General features: G+C 40.7%; 2 protein-coding genes across 3 annotated transcripts; one reads left to right on the top strand and one right to left on the bottom strand.

Annotated features, from left to right (window-relative positions):
- Nucleotides 1-40: 40 nt before the first annotated feature.
- On the bottom strand, nucleotides 41-10,851 carry setdb1b (SET domain bifurcated histone lysine methyltransferase 1b). Its single transcript, XM_056763077.1, has 22 exons — nucleotides 10,656-10,851; nucleotides 9,876-10,108; nucleotides 9,281-9,444; nucleotides 9,127-9,170; nucleotides 8,686-8,992; nucleotides 8,123-8,324; nucleotides 7,955-8,028; nucleotides 7,664-7,854; nucleotides 7,360-7,489; nucleotides 6,927-7,203; nucleotides 6,685-6,816; nucleotides 5,654-5,939; nucleotides 5,222-5,574; nucleotides 4,934-5,050; nucleotides 4,654-4,823; nucleotides 4,310-4,546; nucleotides 3,764-3,928; nucleotides 3,386-3,558; nucleotides 2,694-2,781; nucleotides 2,017-2,255; nucleotides 769-857; nucleotides 41-640 (listed from the first exon to the last, which is right to left on the bottom strand). The coding sequence occupies exons 2-22, from the start codon at nucleotides 10,103-10,105 to the stop codon at nucleotides 523-525; spliced, it is 3,786 nt and encodes a 1,261-aa protein (XP_056619055.1). The 5' UTR covers nucleotides 10,106-10,108; nucleotides 10,656-10,851; the 3' UTR covers nucleotides 41-522.
- Nucleotides 10,852-12,016: 1,165 nt separating this feature from the next.
- znf687a (zinc finger protein 687a) lies at nucleotides 12,017-20,381 on the top strand. 2 transcript variants are annotated; one of them, XM_056762566.1, is made up of 11 exons: nucleotides 12,017-12,232; nucleotides 12,992-15,092; nucleotides 16,282-16,345; nucleotides 16,550-16,634; nucleotides 16,794-16,978; nucleotides 17,092-17,283; nucleotides 17,445-17,607; nucleotides 17,688-17,927; nucleotides 18,020-18,132; nucleotides 18,210-18,303; nucleotides 18,711-20,381. In XM_056762566.1, the coding sequence occupies exons 2-11, from the start codon at nucleotides 13,007-13,009 to the stop codon at nucleotides 19,260-19,262; spliced, it is 3,774 nt and encodes a 1,257-aa protein (XP_056618544.1). In that variant the 5' UTR covers nucleotides 12,017-12,232; nucleotides 12,992-13,006; the 3' UTR covers nucleotides 19,263-20,381. The 2 variants fall into 2 exon arrangements, with proteins under 2 accessions (XP_056618544.1, XP_056618543.1); XM_056762565.1 differs by having other exon boundaries at nucleotides 16,258-16,345.
- Nucleotides 20,382-20,433: the final 52 nt, after the last annotated feature.

Here is a 20,433-nt window from a genome sequence, read left to right as displayed (position 1 = left end):
ATATGCTGTTGGATTCAGGTCTAGTGATTCCCAAAAAGAATTGTAGTGTGAACGTTTATTATAACTGTGATAAAAGTACAATTTTGCTCGTTTTTCAAAACACAACCAAAAAGTGGACATCTAACCAGTTGTATACAAAGTTGATCACAAAAATAACAGTTAAAACAAAAAATAAACAATGGTTCTCATTTTGATAACAATGTATTACATAAAAGATGAAAAAACATTACAGACACAAGATTGACAGATAAAAATAAAACAGCTGTTTAATGAAAGGATTGTATAAATTCGAGGTTATGTCATAGTATTGGTTCAAGTAAAAGGCAGAGCTTTGCGAATCGGGACAGCTAATAGAATGCGCACATATACAGTAATTACAGCTTCAGGAACAAACTCCTCTTCATTTAGTGTCTCATCTGTTCTTATCAGTAGCATAGGCCTTATACGGTCAACACCAGCTTCTGGAGCTCTACGTAAGTGTTCATAAACTTATACTAAAAGAGGAACCTTTATGTTCATGTGTTAGAGCAGCCGTCCTCTGCATTCTGTCGATCCACAGCAGCACAGAAGCTCTTTACCCTCCACACTGCCAACTTCATAGTTATAATCCCACGTCAACTCTGTCCCTGCTCGGATTCGCCTGTAAAAACAAATGCAGTGACTTTGATGGACAACGATAAATCACCATGCAAATTCATACACTTGTTACAACATTAAAACTTGGACACTTTTAATTATATTTAAATGAACATCAGGTGCTGTGCTCACTTGCTAGCGAAGAAAGCCACCCAGGGGAAGCGTAGATCATGAGTGTCTACAAAGACATTCTGGACGAACAGGTTGGGACTGCAGCTATGCTGTGGGATAAAGACAGCAGCTAATAACACAACAATAAAGAACTAATATCCACAACTCCACAATGGGCTTCCAAAAGAATTTCTGTTGGATTTAATCTGCTTTAAAGAAGTAGTTTACTATAAAATAAAGTTCATGATAATTCCCTCACCCACAAGTCATATAAGCAGTCCGTGAGTTTATGTCTTCTGTCGAAAAAACAAATTAATGCTTTTGAGGAAATGTTTTCAGTCTTGGAGGAGATACTTTACAGCAGAGAAACATCGTCTTAAGATCACCCCCGAGGAGGTTGCTTTGATTCGAATCAGTATGTGGGTAACATTGTTTTTTCTGTTTGTAAGAACCAAGATATGTTGTTGTTGTAATACAAGCTGTGTAACAGAGCAGTTTTGAGCATCATTGTTTATCTGGAACCAGTGTGCTGTGCTGCTTGTATATACTCGTATCATCTTTGCTTATTTTATTCATTTGCATTATTATTTGCGTGGTCTAAGCTATGATAAAGCTAAGCATTTCATGCTTGCATTGCACGGCACGTTTGAGGGCAGAGCTAGCTAACAGTAAATAGCAATGCTGTTAAAGGCGTTCGTTCTGACAGCGAGATAGCAGTTAGGAGTAAGTAGACGTTTTTCTCCCCCCTTTGTAAAGTCAGGGACAACAGGACAACGTACTGCTGGGTAGAGGGAGAGAAAGAGGAAACGCTCTCAGTAGAGCTGTTTGTCCGTTTCGGGCTACTGTACAAAACATGGCAGCGCAACATGGTGAATTCCACGCCGCTCATCCTGTAGATAGAAATATATTATTCTAAGGTAAACAAACATAAAGGTTCAATACATCGATATCTTGGAAAATGACCAGTCGTTTCGCTAGACAACGCCCTTATTCCTCAGCTAGTGTCTTGTGGAGCCTTTTGAAGGTGCGATGAAACTGAAATTTGGACCTTAACCACCAGCCTCCCCATTTAAGTGCACTATATGGATAAGAACCCTGGAAACATTTCCTCAAAAGCCTCAATATGTTTTCGACAGAAGAAATAAACACACGGTCAGTGAATTAACATGAAATTGTATTTTATAGTGAACTACTCTAAGAACATTCAGACAAAAGAATAATTGTTAATGTTAATGTAAAAGGCATCTCTGAGTATGTCCTTGTACTTACATTGAGGTAGCGCCCCAGGTTGCCCTCTAGTTTGGCGTCAATGATATAACAAGACTCCTCCCCGTCGAAGAACAGGCGGGTGTTTTTCGGACCACTGTCACCCCCACCACCACCCTGTCCTTGAGGAGCTCCAGACCCACCTCCTCCAACCGCTCCACTGGACTTGACCATCATACTGTGGGAGGACTTCAAAGCAATGCCACGTGTGGACTTCACTGCCACCTGCCTCTTTACCACAGCTGAAGTGAAGATATATACATTAAATATGCATGTTATGGGTAGGCCCATTTGACCTAATTCTGTGCATATGATTTTGGAGTGATATATAATATATTGTAACCTTATACATTTTTGCCATAAAACATTATTATTAGTCAACCTTTAAGTCAGTCACTGGCTGACATTTGATATTATTTATTTATTTGTGATTTCATCCATGTAGAAGTACATGTAATACTGATGTAAGAAAGTATTCTGATAACATAAAGAGAAAAAAAAGTTTGTGGAAACTAGTAACTCGGTATTAGCACCTATTGTGTTATTTCTCCAGTATGACATGTTGTTTTATTGCTCCCTGAACTCTTTGTAAGTCGCTTTGGATAAAAGCATCTTCTAAATGACTAGATGTAAATGTAAGAAACAATTATGCTACTTCCTGCTTTGTGTTCCGCTCTTACCCTGAGTCTTTTTCTCTCTCTCTTTGTTGTCATCTGACCCTGAGCTAATGGTTTGCACGTCATCACTGTCAGAAAGAGTCATCACTTCCTAAAACACAGAAAGAGAAAACAAGAACCAGAAACTTAAGAGAAAAACTGACAAGATGCCATGAAAAAAAGTAAGACGGCAGAAAAAAGAGGAACAAGTTGAGAGAACTGTCAACTATGCATAAAAACACGCACAACGTTTAAAAGGGAAATTCACCCAAAAATGAAAATTCTGTCATCATTGACATTTATTTTCTCTTGTCATTTCAAACCTGTTTGACTTATTTTCTTCTGCCAAACACAAAAGAAGATATTTTCAAGAAACCACTCATTCACTTCTATTGTACGGACGCAAAACCAATGCAAATAAATGGGTACCAGTTAACAACATTTGTCAAAATGTCCTCTTTTGTGTTCTGCAGAAGAAAGTCATTCAGGTTTGAAATAACATGAGGGTGAGTAAATGATGACAGAATTTTTGGGTGAACTGTCCCTTTGTGATCCATTTGAGTTCTATTCACAAACCCAAGTTCACCTTAACTGTTTTTACAAGTTACATGTCAGTTTGGTCATGTGAAATTCATTCCCATTCAAAACTTTACTTAACACTGTAAAACAGGACAGACAGTGCAAACAATTGTCTTCCACGTCCACCACCAATTTACCTTCTTTTCAGCCTTCAGCCCTCCCTCAATCTTCACGTTCTGAGCTCCAGACGCAGAGGATTGACTGGTGAGCCAGGATGCCACTTTACTCTTCCCGGTCTCCTCTGGCACAGGAGGTGGTTTCCTTTCGTCTCCTGCTGATGCACTCAATCCATCCTTACTGTCATGGCTCTCTACAGCAAAGAGTTCAATTGAAAAATAAGCTGTGCAAAAAAACTGCACAAACATGCATCGTGTCTCTTTTTACAGTTGATATATTTAACTGCTGATTCTTGATATTAAAAACAACAACATTCTGTTCTAGAGTGCTCAAGACTGCCATCTAGAGGTCTATATTCTTTTCTGTTTGTCCTCTTCCACACATTAATTTCCCCTGACCTTCCTTCATTCCTTTTGCCTGTCTGCGGGTGGTGTAGCTCCTCCACACTGAGCTAGTGGTGTAATATGTGTCTTTCACAAACGTGTCGTCTGAACTGTCGCTCTCGTCCTCGTTTGAGTCTTCGTCTTTGTCGTCGGAGCTCGATTCAGAGGAATCGTCTTGGCCTAGTGAGTGTATGAAGAAAAAGAGTTAAACATTATATTACTGGTATAAAAGAGGAAGATGCCAGGCTGACACATAATATAATAGAAATACATTTGTTTTAATGAGAAAATTAGTTTAAATAATGTTTAAAAAAATATAATTGTTTGTGCTTTTAGAAAATGCATGTGCTTTTATTATTATTTATTTTCTACCTATATAGGTTAAAATATTTTTTTATTTCAGTATAGTTTAATTTTATTCTCCAGTTAATACCTTAATGTATCAAATGCAAATATTATTTTCGTTCATTTTTGGTTAATTTAGTTAATGTGAAGGCAATAAACAGAAATGTTAAAACGGTTTTAGTTTATTATAATAACCCTGATGCTCAGGTCTCCTACTTTTGCCAGTAGTGCTGCTACGCTCCTCCTTGGTGTTGGGTTTGGCATGTTTGGAGGAAGGAGGAAGTTTAACTCTGCTCATATCCACCCCACTGCCATCGCTATCAGAGCAGTGAGCTTCACTCTCATAACCTTCCTTAAAGTTCTCCACGCTCTCTATGTGGTCCAGATTGGCAAAATATTCATCCCCCATCTCCAGACCTTCCTTATCAGCGAAGTCATCTGTCAGGATTTTACCTAAGAGCACAAAACAGACATTTCGGTCCATCGAGGCACTTAAGAACAACAGCTAGTCCATCATCGAGACTAAAATGGAGCGTCTAAAATGTTTTCAAGCCTGTTACCTGCATATATACAAACAAAGGAGCCCTTGGCAATGTCGTCAAGGCAACGGATCCCCCAACCCTTATTCTGTGTTTTAAAAAGCTGGAGCCGGACCTGCAAACCGTGCTGAACCAAACGGTTAGTGCACATCTGTGGATTACAGCGACACCGCTTATTGCATTCATAGATCCTAAGAAAAAGAGAGACAGAAGCCATTTTGCAAGGATTTGAAAGCCATCAAGCTGCTCTTAAATACTTTAAAAGGAGCTTGCTACTGAAAGTTGGTTGTGCATCACAGACCCTGTAGGCAGACACTCTTCCAGTCTCTTGTTATGGTATCCAGCGTTGTGGTTGATCTGTCCTCCTGGAGTGCATCCTGTGGCCTGCAGCGTCAGCTGATGGCACGAACACTTCGATCTAGAAGACACAGAACAAAGAAATTTAATTTTACTGCGTTACGGCAAACGACCTACAATATGTTTTAAATAATAAGGGGTGTCAATTTATATAGTTAAGTAGGGGGATCTGACATTACTGATGTCTTTAACATGTTCTTTTTCACATACACTATGATACTTTGATACTAACTTGTCTCTGCAGCCATCAGTGCAGTCACATCCCACCAGGAAGTCAGGGCTTGTGTTAATATAGACACCATCTTCTGGGATCCTCTCTTTACTGTAAGCCACGTTGGGAGGAGGAGTGTTGTCAATTTCGTTCACGCAGGACAGAGGAATGTCCTCTCTGCCACCCGTGATGTCCCGGATGAAGTAGAAGGGCCTCTGGGGTTGGAATCGACGGTCCACCAGCACGTAGGGGTCTAAACAGAACATCTCCAGGAATATGAAGTCACAGCGTGACTGGAAAAGGTAACGTTCGATCTCTGCCATATTTCTCAGACTTAAACCACACGGGGACTTGTAGATGACATGGAACGACATCTAAGAAAGAGAGAGTTTAGATAAATTAGTAAGTAAAAAGGCGATATTTAAATGGATTATTTTGTGTATCGGGAGTCACCTTGCGGTTGAGCCTTCTGCGGCCAGTCATGCGGCGAAACTCATAGAGCAACGGTGTAAGAAGGGGGTTGCGTCCTCTGTGCAGGCTGGTGCGGGTGGGCCGAATGCTCTTCAGACAGTCTGGAGTGCAGATGTGTGTAAGGTAGAAGGGTCTGTCGTTTGGAGCCTGGTACGACGGCTCCTGAGGAATACGCTCACTTGCGTATGTCGTAATGACTGACTGCAAAGGATTGACTGAAGTGATTGGTGTCAGAGTATGTACAGCACCAGGCTGCAGAACGTAAAGCCTGTGGAAATGAGAGAGAGCATGCTACTATTATTAACATCCAGGTAATCTGATCAAATATACAGTATCTCACAGGAGTACACCCCTCACATTTTAGTCATATTTTATCATGTGACAACACTGAAGAAATGACACTTTGCTACAATGTAAAGTAGTGAGTGTACAGCTTGTATAAGTGTAAATCAGCCATCCCCTCAAAACAACTTGCACACAGGCATTAATGTCTAAACAACTGCCAACAAAAGTGAGTACACCCCCAAGTGAAAATGTCCAAATTGGGCCCGATTAGCCATTTTCCCATCCCTGTGTCATGTAATTCTGTAGTGTTTTAAGGTCTCAGGTGTAAATAGGGAGCAGGTGTGTTAAATTTGGTGTTTTCGCTCTCACTCACTAATACTGGTCACTGGATGTTCAACATGACACCTCATGGCAGTGTGCTCACTTTTGTCACCAGCGATTAAGACACTCATGTCTGTGTGTTGTGTTTTTTTGAGGGGACAGCAAATGTACACTGTTATACAAGCTGTGCACTCATTACATCGTAGCAAGGTTTAATTTCTTCACTGTTTTCACATGAAAATATATAATAAAATATTTACAAAAATGTGAGGGGTGTATTCACTTCTGTGAGTGTTAACATTTTGTATCATTATGCATCCTTAGTAACTACATGAGGTGTTGCTTGCTACTAAACGCACAAAAAGTAAAAAATAAAAGGTCTGAAGCAAATGAAATTATGAACTGACCTGGAGGTGTTGGCCTGGGAAACAGTGCTGATTATTGCTTTGGATTGGAGGTCAGGGGTCATAACCGGTCGAGTCTGAAATGGAACCTGACCAGTGCTTTTCTTAGCCATTTGACTCTTCAAGCTAGGACTTCTGGAAAGAATTAGAAATGCACATTACATAGCATGACCAAAAGCACTTGGATATATAAATGCAGCAATAAGAAAAAACAGAATTATGGGTAACAGAGAAGAAGCACTTACTCTGTGCGAGAGGGCTGTGAGGGTGCAGAAGGCTGTAAAGGTGCAACAGGCTGTAAGGTTGCAACAGGCTGAAAGGTTGCAGCAGGCTGAAAGGTTGCAGCAGGCTGTGAGGGTGCAGAAGGCTGTAAGGGTGCAGAAGGCTGTAAGGGAGCAGAAGGCTGTATCTGGGGTCGAGGCGGAGGGAGCTGAGGGAGCTGTGGAGCTACAGGTCGACTGGAGGTGGCATTACTATTGTCACTGGTGTACTGCACTACGGGGCCCTTAGTCCTCAATGCTCCTGAACACACACATGGTAGGAATTGAGTGCAGAAGGCAAACACACCAGAAAATACTTCAGATAACAGTTCTAATATGACCCCTTTTATGCATGTGTACACATTTTAAAGATATGTAACTTAAAACACGACTGAAGAAACACAAGGCAATGCATTACCCATATTAGGGCGCTGTCTCTGTTGACCAGCCATCTTCTTCTCCTGACTGTTAGCAGTATTCATTTTCAGATTAAACATGGGCTCCAGTCGCGTAGAGCCACGATATATCCACTCACTGCGCTTATCATCCTGCGAACATCAAAAACAACTGCTACAATTTTGGGGGTTTTCAAAAATTGTTGTCTACCTCATATTTTACTGTATGTATGTATTTAAATTGAAACATCATATCCAGACGTGAACACCACATAATTAAATACAAATAAAACATCTAGCTACAAAATGAAGCATTGTCTAGCTAACCAGAAAGAGCATTTTGACAAGGCTTCCATCCACTTCCTCCACACGGCTCTTCCACCACGTCCCTTCCCATTCCGTCTTTATAATTTGCCCTGGCTTCAGCAGCACCATGGGTCTGTTGGGATATGATGTTATATACTCTTCGATGAAATCCTTGCATGATGCATCTTCAATATCCTCCCAGGTCTTCTTCACTAAATGCAGATAGAGAGAGTGTCGGTGTGGATATTACATCATCAGAGAGCTAGCTTTATCACAGATTATGCCAAACTGGTAAAATCAAATGCCTCTTACTTGGCCTGCAGATGGGGTGGAGCTCGGGCAGACCCACGTATGAGGCATAGCCATCGTCAAAGAAGATCAGGAACCTGCAAGGACATTTCGTCAGTATATTACTTATTACCCATCCACTATTCGTTTCAAGTATTTCTCCATAACCTTACGCCCTCCCGTCTCCCTCACCTCATACGGTTCTTGCTGCTGGGCATCTCAGCCACTACACCTGCATACAGCCAGACCTGGTTGCCATCCTTGTACTTGGCAACAACACGGGCACCAACATACAGTCTCTCCAGTGTTGGGTGGTAGTCAAAAGCCACATGGTTCCCAGATAAAAGACTTTTCCCTTTATTCTCAAACCTCACCTTATACTTAAAATTGTTCCCTGTGGGAAAAAAAAACAGAAATTGAAATTAAAAAATGGGGTTTTGTAAAGTTTTTGACTTTAATGTCATCCACATTATAATAATTATGTGTTAATTATATATTCCTAAGAAAATGTCACATCTCTTCTTTAAAAAACAGCATTTTTTCTATCAAACCTAAATATGAATGACTATATTGAGCTAATCTGCACATTTTAATTGTAATAAAATTCCCCGGTTAATGTCCCTTCTCACCAATACCTGGTGCAACCGACTAGCGATTGTCTTTTTAAAACACAGATAGCACCTAAATCATGACATTTATTTACAATCTCTATAAAGGGATTTGCCATGCAGGCAGAAAATGCAAGAGGACCTTACCCACTTGCTTGATGGCAACAAGCGTTCCACGGTGCCATGTCTTAGTTCGTTTTTTCCCCAAAAGAGTCATGTCTATCTTCAGACTGTCCAGTTTCAAATTAGGATTTGGTTGTGTGGCTGCATTCTTTGGGGCTGAGGACATAAACACTGCTGGAACAGTCAGACCACTGTGTCCTTGTGAAGGAGAGACCAAGGTCTTGGTGGGTGTGGTGATACCCGATGGAGGCGGGGCTGCTCGGTTGACGGTCTGGACCAGGTTTTGCACTTGCTTAGATGTTCTCTGAAGGGCAGCTGAAGCTTCCTTAAACTACAAGTGAAGTCCAGACACAACACACAACAAAATTAAACAGAACACACAACAATTAGCACAAATGATGAACAATGTTAAGAAGTGCTTGCAGCATTCAAGTAAAAATGGCAATCAGATGATCTCTCTCTTACCGATGTGTCCTTGGCTGGGGTCACAACCTTCTTGGGAGGAACAACTGTGAAAGATAAAACACTGTTACAGTACAACTGTGCAATTACACAATGTAAATGAACAAATGTGCGTGATCGCTTTTGCAAGTCATATCCAAATATAACAATATCTTACCGCATGCAACAGCAATGACATCATCGTCATCATCATCATCAATCTCAATGACTTCAGAAGTGTTTGCTTTGCTTCCTCCCTCGTCTTCCGAGCTGCTCTCGCGATACGCCAGACCCATCTTCCTGTACACCTCCTTCACTAGAGCCTCACACTGAACCACAGACCTTAAACACACATACACAGATTCATGCACATGCTCCAACGCTGCATTTTACTCAGAGACTATACGTACATTGTCAAACGCACCTTTGCTATAAACTCTTCAAGGATAATATATTTGCACTCTTTACTTAGTTAACCACGTCGATAGTTCATGTGAGAAAATCCAAACTTGGAAAGTTAAATATAATTTCTAAATAGTAATATGAAGTTAGTTCTAAGGAATGGTCTTACATTATTTAATTGCACAAATCTCACTTGGTTTGATATTTTTATTCTATCTAGTGCATGAAACTCACAATTTGAAATGTTTCTTGAGTGCTTAAAGTGTAACTTACACACATCATCTAATCTTTTCGATTTCGGTCGTTATACTTCAACAAATGAAGTATTGATTAGTTATAGCACTATTGCTCTTAGTTTGCAACAAACTTACTCTGATGCATTGGAGCAGAGAGTATCAATATCAGCCACCTCCTTTTCCCTGTGCTCAACCCAGTCCTGCAGCTGTGCCAGCTGAGCTTTCCTCTGAAGTACAGCCTCACTGCAGTCTACCTGCTCATCGATCCACTTGCGCAATTCATCCAGAGACACACCAAACTCCTCCTCCAGCTCTGGATCCAACTCCATCTCCATCCCTGAGCTCAGGCTGCCATCCTCATCCATATCCTTCAAAGGAAGGGGACACAGAAACAGGCTGTTAACAGATTTTAAAAGTTGTGTCATCTGACAGAGCATAACATAAGCAAGGCCAAGATCAGATAAAGGGATAACTTTTGATCCCTCAAAGGCAATGCATCCGCCAAAAGCATATAAACTTCATGGGGTATCACAGCCTGTTCCGTTGTCGCTTTATCGTGATCTTGATGGGATACATAAATATAACCTGTCTGATCCTGCAGCTTTAAAGAAATTATAAAATGCAGACGCATATTATTCTTATAAGGGAGCTGCGCGGTATTCACGTGTGAAATAGGTCTGTAGGTTTAACTGCACTTCAGGGCATGTAAATGGCGCGCTGTACACAGAATGGAGGATGGCGAAACAGACCTCGTTGTGCATGCACATCGAGTGAAAAAGGACAAAAACCAATAATTTAAATCTTAAATCACAAACGTGTATACGTATAACGAAAAGATCTGTAATATACAGAATAGTTTGGACTTTTAGCGGCAGAAGTCTTGTTTTGATGCTAACTATGTTAGCATAACGTTACCTTTCTTTTCTGAGGCGCTTGTTCACCCCCGCTCCGTTATCACTCTTTTTCCCGCGTACTTTGAATTATGAGCAGACCGGTAGTCGTGCATTTACTGATTTTCCCTATTCCCCTATTGTTTTTTATTTATTTTACACGAATCCACCGGTGCTCAAAACACATTGCACAGTAAAGACCTCAATGAATGTTTTGGATGACGGGCGAATAGCGGACCAATCAGCGCTTGAGAATCGTGTGAGTGACAGGTGAAGTGGTCAATCGCGTGCAAGCAAAAACGCGCAGTTGAAAATGGCAACAGAGAGCACTAGTGGGCAGCCCAGCACAGCGTAAATCGACTTGCTCTGTAGGGTAAAGTAAACCATCACTTAAAAATAACTTCGATACTGTAAGAATTATTTATAAACGACAGGAGCATTAACTTTGTTTTTTTCAAACAATTCATGAAAAAGGCCAAATAGTAAAAAATAAACAGACAGAATTTTTTAAAGAAAATCAGACTACATTATTATTGTTATAACACCTGGTATTATAACACACAGATAAATTGTATACTGCTAAACAATAGCATATCATTTCAATAGTTTGCTTAAAGACACGTAAAGTATTTTCATAGTAGAGGGAATTTACAGTTATTAATTACTAGGTAAATATCGAGTTAATACTAAAACAATATTGCTGAAGACGGAAGCTGGTGATGCTCTTAATGTAATGTGCATAGAAAATAAATTCCGATCCAAAATGCACAAATATATAATGTGGATAAAACAGAGATTTGTCTGCCTTGAGTCGAGTGTATATAAAATAAAGTCTGAATATTCTTAAAAGCGAATGTGAAAAAGCTGTGTGGTTGTCATGAAAATAAAAGTCCTTGCTATCAAACGCAACAGGTACAGTTTAAAATAGGGGGTGTTCGATTCCGTGTTTTTGGAGTCGACTCCGATGTTCGACTCCCACTTGTGAAGTTGATGGAATCGACACTTCGACTCCATTTACTGTCATTCAAAATGGGGCCAGGAACACGAATATGAAACAAATGAATGTAAGTTCACAAGTATGGGAACTTTTGACTGGGAACCAGTTACTCCTTTCTGGTCCTTAACTATTTTGGTTTTCCAAGCGTACGCAGCGCAAGGACATGACGACCCAGGTGGGACTTTTACCTTACTGGTTTTTAAATGTTATCCGTTGCTATGCGCCAATCACAAAGACAATTTAACCGATTTGAGTCACTGACAACATTAAAAATGACGGAGTCAATGACAGTCGATTCCTGTCTCGGATCGAATCGAACTGAAGGGAAATGAAGAGTTGAGGAATCGACTCTTTAGGAGTCGACTCCCCATCCCTAGTTTAAAAAACACATCGATTGCGTCATTATATCACGATGACGGCCGTTTGCGATGCTGCGCTATTCAACTAAATAGTTCATATGAAAAACAACTCGTTTTCAATTCGGACAGTTCAGACTCGGTTGGATTTTTATACTGGAAAGACTTGTTTTTCTTCTTCAGCGGTGACGCAAATGTTGTGCGCCGGACTGGTTCCCTCACTAGGAGAATACGCAAATATTTGGCCAGGTAAACATAAGTTTTCACGTTGACCAGAAATAGCATCATTTATCGCCTTAAGTCAGTCATTTGCATCTTATATATGCATACATGTGAAGACTAATGCTATTATCCCATAAACGCTGATTCTTTTGTATTATCAGCGTTAGACGCTGTACAGTAACTTATATTGGCGGGTTAGCTGCTTGGCTAACGTTGAATCCTTTAGCTAGCCTGTATGTGACAGATTATTGCTTATGTTATGTCATCGCGACATACAGCCTCTTGCTTATGTCCAGTTTTTGTGATTGGTGAACTATATTATTTTGTCAATAGTAGTAATAAAAATAATAATCATGCAGAAGACACCTTGAATTATTTAGCCTATTACAAGTGTGCTGATAAAAGTTCCTGGTGGTAGATTACGTTACGATCGAGTTAACTAACGGGCAACGTTACTTAGTCTTTTGCAGGATAAATAACACCGAGCCCCTTTATATATGTTAAAAGCTTTATTGTTAAGATCCACTGCAATGGAAGGAAGTTTAACGTTAGACTCAGATAGCACATTAGCACATTAGTTACACTTCCTGTAACTAACCAAGGAGTTTTATTACCTTCTTTTAGCCTTAGTCACATTTACATTTATAACATGAGATGGAAATATATATGTCAAGGGAATTATGTATTTTTTCTCATTAATAATTATACTCTTGATGCTTTTGAAAATATAAACCTTTTATTATAGTATGGTGAACTTATCACATGTGTTCTCCTGTTATGTTACAGGAATTTGTCATCCACATGGGAATGGGGGACATGAAGACACCAGATTTTGACGACCTACTGGCAGCTTTTGACATTCCAGACATTGATGCGAATGAAGCTATTCAGTCTGACACCGACGGTAATCATAATGAACCGAGTGATGTTAGCGGAAAGGAGAGAAGTGGCAGTCCCAGCCTAAGACCAATTGTTTCTCCAGAAAGCCCTGTTCCTTCAGCTCCTCATAATGATCCCTCCGTGGTCAGTGTGATAGTCAAGAATAGTGTACGGCCCGATCGATATGTAGATGATGACGACGACAAAATGGAAGGGAATTTATCTGAAGACTTTTCTGGAGCTGATAGGGCTGTTGATGGATCTCCCCAACAGGCTGCCACGGTGCCCTTAGATCCATTAATCTACAATGGACTCCAGGCCGGCTCAGTTGGGGATTCTTTGGAACCTTGTCCCGCACCCTCTTTAACCCAGATGCAGCCCAATAGACAGCTTTGGTCTGCCAGTGAGTGTATTGATGACAATCAGGATGGCACGTCTTCAAAAAACTCTGATAGCACTTTTCCTCCACATCAGTCTTTATCCTCACCTCTTCCCCTCCTCTTATCCCCACATTTAATTGGTCCTCACCCCAAACTCGATGCTAAAGAAGCACAATGTTCTGCTTTAAATGGCGCTTTGAGGACTGGAGTCCGACGGCACTTATCTGACGATGAAGAATCTGAACCGGATCTCGGAAGCCCTCCTCTCATCATACAAGAGAGTCCGGATTCTCAAATGTGCTCGGCTCCCAAGGTGCCACGCAGAAACCAGTCGCATCTAAGTGCTTTACAGCCCTGTTCTCCTTCTTCCCCAGCCTTGCCAATAAGCAACACTCAAATGGAGGAGTCAGCTCCCTTGGTCCACCAATCAGCATCACTACAAATCAACATCAGCAAAACCTCAGTGACCTCTGGAAATGAACCACCTACTGAAGAAAAACACCTGGAGCACATTATCGAGGAGAGAGATTCTCCCGAAAGCCCTGAGCCGGAAATTCCCTTTTTCTGTCAAGTTAGCTCTGTTTCAGAGAAACCTCAGGTTCATACACCGTTAGCCTCAAATCAACAGGGAATCATTGAGACTGAACAGAAGAAAGAAGAGGGTGCTCCTGAAGATCAACTTATTGACATGAGCTTGAGTTTACAGGAGCGAGAGAAGAGTGTCCATCACAGTAACATGAAGAAAGATGGGGCTGAAGATGCAGACATAAAAGCAAAGTTGGTAGATGCTGGCTCTTCTAAGCCTCTCAAAGTCAGAATCAAAACTGTCAAAACCTCTACTGGAAACATTACACGTTCAGTATCAAAAGTGGCCTCCAAAGGAGCAGGGTCCTTGGGGGCATCCAAGGGTTCTGACGGTAGCAAAGTTCCAGCAGGGGTCCGTAAATCAGTCCAAAGGATTCAGAAATCCAGTGCTGCGTCGATGTTGCCCGTGTCCACCCTCCAAGATGCCAGCACGGCTATGTTATTTGCAGCCAGCAAGGCACAGAATAAAATGGCTGCCACTCTCTCTGCCACTGCAGTCAACATCACCAGAACATCAACCCTCCCCTCTGTCTCATCTTTATCTGCAACCTCCTCATCCATGACAGGGATGAACATTCGATCATTGGGACAAAAAATAATGAACGGGAACCCCGGTACAGCTAAACCAGCCTCTATTGTAAACAGTCCGGGAGCCGTGATCTCTCGCAGCCAATCTAGCCTCGTCGAGGCCTTCAACAAAATCCTAAACAGCAAGAATCCATTGCCAAGTTACCAGCCGGATCTCTCCACCCCTCCTGCAGAGTGGGGTCTGCGATTGCCCTCCACCGGATACCGCTGCCTGGAGTGTGGGGATGCTTTTGCTCTGGAGCGCAGCCTGGCTAGACACTACGATCGGAGATCTATGAGGATTGAGGTGACATGTAACCACTGCTCCAAACGATTGGCTTTCTTTAATAAGTGCAGTCTGCTGCTTCACGCTCGAGAGCACAAGGAGAAGGGACTGGTTATGCAGTGTTCACATCTGGTCATGAGTCCGGTCAGTATGGAGCAGATGATTGGACAACAGGATACTGTAGCTAAAGGTAAGAAACTACATGGGTTTCTGCTGTCTGTATCAATGTAACTTATAATTTTTTCTCTCCCTCATACAAGTTTTTCCTCAATCGCTTTATAAGTTTTATAAAGAATGGTGTTCTTGGTATCAACTCTTGAATTCTTACTGTGGGAAATGTGCTTTTGAAGGGTCAATAGGGAATCCAAAATGTGTTATCTTAATTTGTTAATAAAATAGTAAAGTGGATTGGTTAAAAAATGGTAAATTTACAGAAAGATAAAAACACATCCTTGCACATTATTTTGATTAATTGTGTTATCAAAGCTGCAATACAAAATATTATTTTTGTTAAACTGCTCCTTTTTTGGCCCAATAATAAGATAATAATTATGATTTTGAGCTGTTGGGTACAATATTGTGAGTAATTTAAAAAAAGTATGTAATGTAACCTGCAAATTTGTTTTAAACAAGAGATAAAAATAAAAGCTTGCCGTTTTTAGGTGCTTTAAAAACATAAATCATTGCTAAAGTTGCAACAAACTTATATCTTGGTCATGACTCAAAAGCTCAGGTAACAGTTAAAAGTGTAGACAAATGCTTAAAGGGATAGTGTACCCCCCAAAAGAGAGAACATTCTTGTGTCCCTGACTTTCTTTCATGTCATTTCAAACCTGTATGACAAACAACAACACGTTCACTGTATCAACACAAGATCACTGAGACATTTCTCAAAATATCTTCTTTGGTGTTCCACAGAAGAAACAGTCAAATACAGGGTTTGAATAATATGAGGGTGAATATCTTATGACGTTTTTTTGGGGGGGGGTAAACTATCCCTTTATGTACAGTAGCACTGTACTGGACCAGTCGTTGATTCGGAAGAATTCACCTGGGGCTTATTTTCTCTGTATACTGTTTCACAGAATTGTCTCTGGGCAATTTGCTTTCGCTTAATAGGACTAGTTGTTATAATCCCACTATTTCAGCACCGTTGAATTGCCTAATAGGACAAAGGATCCTTTAGGGAGCTGAACTGTATTATATTAGTACATTATCACATATTGCATTCATTGCTTAGTTGAACTGTAGATATTTGACCGCAGTAATTTACAACGATTAGTTCATGTCTGTCATGAACAGACAGTAGCTTCAATACAGATGTGATGTATGTTGTAACTGTCCCTCTGCTACAGGTTTGCTTTGTCCATCTCTTTCAGGATCTTCTCTCCTGCCTGCCATTAAAGAAAGTACAGTTCAACTTTCACAATCCACTGAAAACTGGTAAAAGCATTTAAAGAAGCATTTCTCATTTAAAAAAAACGTTAGCTATAAATCACGTACATAGATTTACTATCTTACAGACTAAAAATAAATAAAATTCACTTATAATACAGTTTATACTGTAACCTGCTAATATACAGTTGGTGCTAAAATAAATCTGATTTGTGAAATAAATTGAAAGCCAACTGTGTTAAATGTTCTCAGCTGTCCAGAGTGTTGGAGTCCCTTCAAAGGGAAGGCAGAAATAGCAGCACACTTCCAAGAGGTCGAGCCTGGCGGTGCTGACACAGTAAGTATGTAGGGAGACAAAATGCATGTCTTTATCGTGTAGCCCAGGGGTAGTCTTAAAGGTTTTACAGTGATTTACATCTGTGAGCTTTATTAAGGAGGTATAATAAATATCATTCTAATCTAGTCTTAAGTACTAAATATGGATCTATCTGTGCAGTGTTGCATGCAGTGTTCTCCTCCGATGCCTCTGTGGAACTCGTGCAGCGCTGCGGCTCACCGTCGCTTACATCAGCAGCGGTCTCCTCTTGTCTGCCCTGAATGTGGTGTCACCTGTCAGCTTCAGAATCTCAACACACACCTGAATCAATCCTGCATGCACTACTCTCGCCGCCTTGGATACAGGTACCCGCACATATCCCATACCTCAACGCCAGGATCATGTTTACTATGAAATCTAATGCATTTACCATTTTGGTGAAAGAGCTTTTCTTTTTTTCTCCTGTTACTCATAACAGATGTCCCTGTTGTCATTTGGTGTTTGGAGGAGTAAACAGTCTAAATGCTGTAAAGACACACATGCAGACGGCTCATTGTGAGGTGTTTCATAAATGCCCATCATGCCCCATGGCTTTTAAAGCTCCCTCTGGTGCTGAAACTCACTGCATCAGTCAGCACCCTGAACTCCCTGAGACTGCTCGACAATCCAAGTGGGTGTAAAAAATTTAGCTTTATTGAATCTGGGTTAAATCATTTATAAACTGTCAGTGTCTGTACTTTTAGTTACTCTCCAGCACTGTTTGTAAATCTAGATTCCTCTCTTCATTCGTATAACCTTCTTTAAGTTACCGTCTTCCTTTCTTTTTGACAGGGAGATCTACAAATGTGTGATGTGTCGGACCGTTTTTACCCAGAAAGCATTGCTCAGCGTCCACTTTGACACCCACTTAGCCAAGCAGAAAATGAGCGTCTTCAAGTGTCCAGACTGTAACAAGCTCTTCACACAGAGAGGTCCACTTCTTGAGCACATCAAGGTAAGACATTAGTTCCGTTTACACATATTGGTTCCGTTCTTTGACAAAAAACATCTGATCGTTCCATAATGTCTCTTCAGGTCTCTCACAGGGCCTCTAGAACTCAATATGATGCAAAGACGCAGAGGAGTTTGGTAAAGATGGAGAGCTCTGATGGAGAGGAGTGGGGAAGAGAGGAAGAGGAGGACAGAGGAGGAGTGCGAAGAGAAGCTGAGGTCTCCAAGGCTCCAGATGTCCAGGGCTGGAGCTGCACAAAGTGTCAGACGCGCTACACAGCGAAAGAAAACTACATCACGCATATGTCCGAGGAGCATGGCGAGGTCGGCACATCGTCATTACAAGAGATAAAGCTTGTTACAGTAATAATAATGTAGAACAATTGTGTTTATTGTTTGCTGGTTTTTGATCGAAGGAGCTGAAGAAGTTTCCGTGCACTCTTTGTGAACGCTCCTTCTCTTCCTCCTCGAGTTTAAGACGTCACATTCGAGTCAAACACAAAGGCATCAAAAGAACTTTTTATTGCCAGTAAGTATAACATGCTGCATGTACAGTAGGGCCCAAAAGTACTTAAAAACACTCAAAAAATGTGTTTGTGTTTGAAGAATGTGCAAAGGTGGGAAGAGGAGTTTCAGTAGTAAGCTGATTCTTGAGAAACATATTCAGGCTGAACACAGAGGACCAGCCAATCAGAGTCAGGTGAGAACTCGCATTCACTCTGTATGTTTGATACGGACGAGATTGTGGTCAGTCGATGACTAAACGGGCAGCATTTTGTGAATGATGGTTCCTAGATTCAGAAAGGGCCCTATAACATCCCATATATTGATCTGAAACAAAACCAATTCAGCTTTATTAAAAACATGGCAACTACTTTTTAGAAACAAATTACATTGATAAGTACTTTAATTCTGTTCAAACGTTCCATTTTCATTCTTTCCACCATCTGGGAAGGATACATCTGCGCTGCCTTCAAAAACTGACGTGATGAAGGCATCTCTGTAGACAGGATGTAAGACAGAGACACTGGATTAAAATGTGCCTTGTTGTCTTCTCCTACTTCCCTTTTAAACTTGGACACAACTGTACTCTTAAATCTCTTTAAGGCTGTACATCATATAACTGATCCAGCGGACAGCTCTTCGGAGCAGGATGGTGGTCCTAGCACTCTGGGCGAAGCAGAGAGCCGAGTGGCCGAGAGCAGAGTACCTGCAACCGAAGATCAGGAAGCTGCGGGATTCCGCTGCATGCCGTGTGGTTTTGCCACTGAAGACAAGGAGGAGTTTCTACAGCACATTGCTTGTCACCGTGGTGAAGGAGGAAGCGCCTTTCAGTGTCAGCAGTGCGGGGCGTGTTTCGCATCCGCCTCCTCCCTCAGCAGGCATCTCTTCATCAGCCATCGGGTACGTAACGTCCCCGCTAAGCACGCCGAGGTGTCTCCCGGCACCGGTTCGGCACCTGGGAATGTGACCTCTGACCCTGCTGGGTCCCCGGGGTCACCGTCGAGTACAGGGGGCTCACAGGTGGAGGATGGGGAAGGGAAGCATACCTGTAAGGTGTGTGGACGATTCTTTACCAAACCTGCTGATCTTAACACACACTTCAGAACTCATGGCATGGCCTTCATCACCACATACAAATCAGACAAACCAGCATAGAAAAACGGATAGAGGGAATCAGCAAGAGGGTGAATCTCACTGAAAAATATTTTATATAATGAATTTATTTCAGTGATAGGCATGCTGTCTTTATTCTTAATTTACAGCTACAAACATACAGTTTTTTTACTGTAATATGATGTTAAAGAAATAAAAAAAAACAATTTTAAATGCCATTCTAGTTATTTTAAAATGTTAAAAATCTAAATGGTCATAATAGCTGGCTTTATTTTATTTATGCAAAATCTAATATCCAAAATCTACAAAATGTAATATACAAAAAATGAGTTTTAATATTTTGGGCTAATTTATTGTGGCCTGGTCATAACTTTCATGAGATTCCCTGAGAAGAACAGTCTGTAACTGTCTGTAACTATAAAACTGTTCATGACTAACCTTTAATGCTCTACATTCACAGTTGTAAAACTAGAAGACACTGCATCAGGTCAAATATTTGCAAGAATGTTCTACTTCAGTGATTGTTTACGTAGTTGAAGTCAAAGTAGAGCCAAGCAATAGAGACTGAATGTTTATCTTTTGGAATTAGAATGAATGTATTTGAATGGTCATAAACGTGTTCACTAGCCCTGCTGTATTTATGTGCCTACTGATTTCATCGTGCAAGCAAAAATTGTACAGTCTATTTTCTTGAATTCCAAAATGCAGCTTGTTATAAATATAGGACTGAAATGACTACCCGTTTAGCACAGCCAAATGCTCATGATTCAGGTGATTTTCAATCATTATTTTCCTATGGTAGACGTTTGTAATTTCTTCTTTTATTTGTTTTCACCGAAGCATTATAAGCAAGAGTCTTGCTAAGGAGCACAGGTGATTTTAAGAATAATAATTAAATAAGTGCCTTCATTTAATTGGAATTAATCTAACTTCTCACAGGCCTGCAGGAAACTACAGTGTGTTTCATCATTTGAATGCAATCTGTACTGTGTGTGTAGTTGAGGTGATGCATGACAAATGAAAAAATCTATACTTTTATGTTTGTTTTATTGGTGACTTATACATCTTGTCTTCTCATTTTTACAGATTATTCATATAATTTTGTTTTACTCTTGCCATCTCAGATTGATTGTGACATAATAAAAACTGTAGTGCCTGATCCATTAAGTTTCTTTCTTATTGCACAGTATATCAATTGATATAGTTTTGATTT

This window comes from Triplophysa dalaica, chromosome 12 (genome assembly GCF_015846415.1).
Source record: "Triplophysa dalaica isolate WHDGS20190420 chromosome 12, ASM1584641v1, whole genome shotgun sequence".
NCBI classification, from domain to species: domain Eukaryota; kingdom Metazoa; phylum Chordata; class Actinopteri; order Cypriniformes; family Nemacheilidae; genus Triplophysa; species Triplophysa dalaica.
Note: the sequence above shows the minus strand (reverse complement) of the source record. Positions and strands in the feature narration are given on the sequence as shown.

Bases quoted from the DNA above. Each gene is read 5' to 3' on its own strand.
- setdb1b (XM_056763077.1), bottom strand. From the start codon at position 10,105: ATGGATGAGGATGGCAGCCTGAGCTCAGGGATGGAGATGGAGTTGGAT. The intron at 8,029-8,122 runs GTGAGGGAGACG...ATGTCCTTGCAG, and splicing joins AGCAGCAAGAACCGTATGAG to GTTCCTGATCTTCTTTGACG. The intron at 2,256-2,693 runs GTAAGAGCGGAA...TCTTCACTTCAG, and splicing joins GAGAGAGAAAAAGACTCAGG to CTGTGGTAAAGAGGCAGGTG.
- znf687a (XM_056762565.1), top strand. From the start codon at position 13,007: ATGGGAATGGGGGACATGAAGACACCAGATTTTGACGACCTACTGGCA. The intron at 16,346-16,549 runs GTAAAAGCATTT...AAATGTTCTCAG, and splicing joins TCACAATCCACTGAAAACTG to CTGTCCAGAGTGTTGGAGTC. The intron at 18,304-18,710 runs GTGAGAACTCGC...AATCTCTTTAAG, and splicing joins GACCAGCCAATCAGAGTCAG to GCTGTACATCATATAACTGA.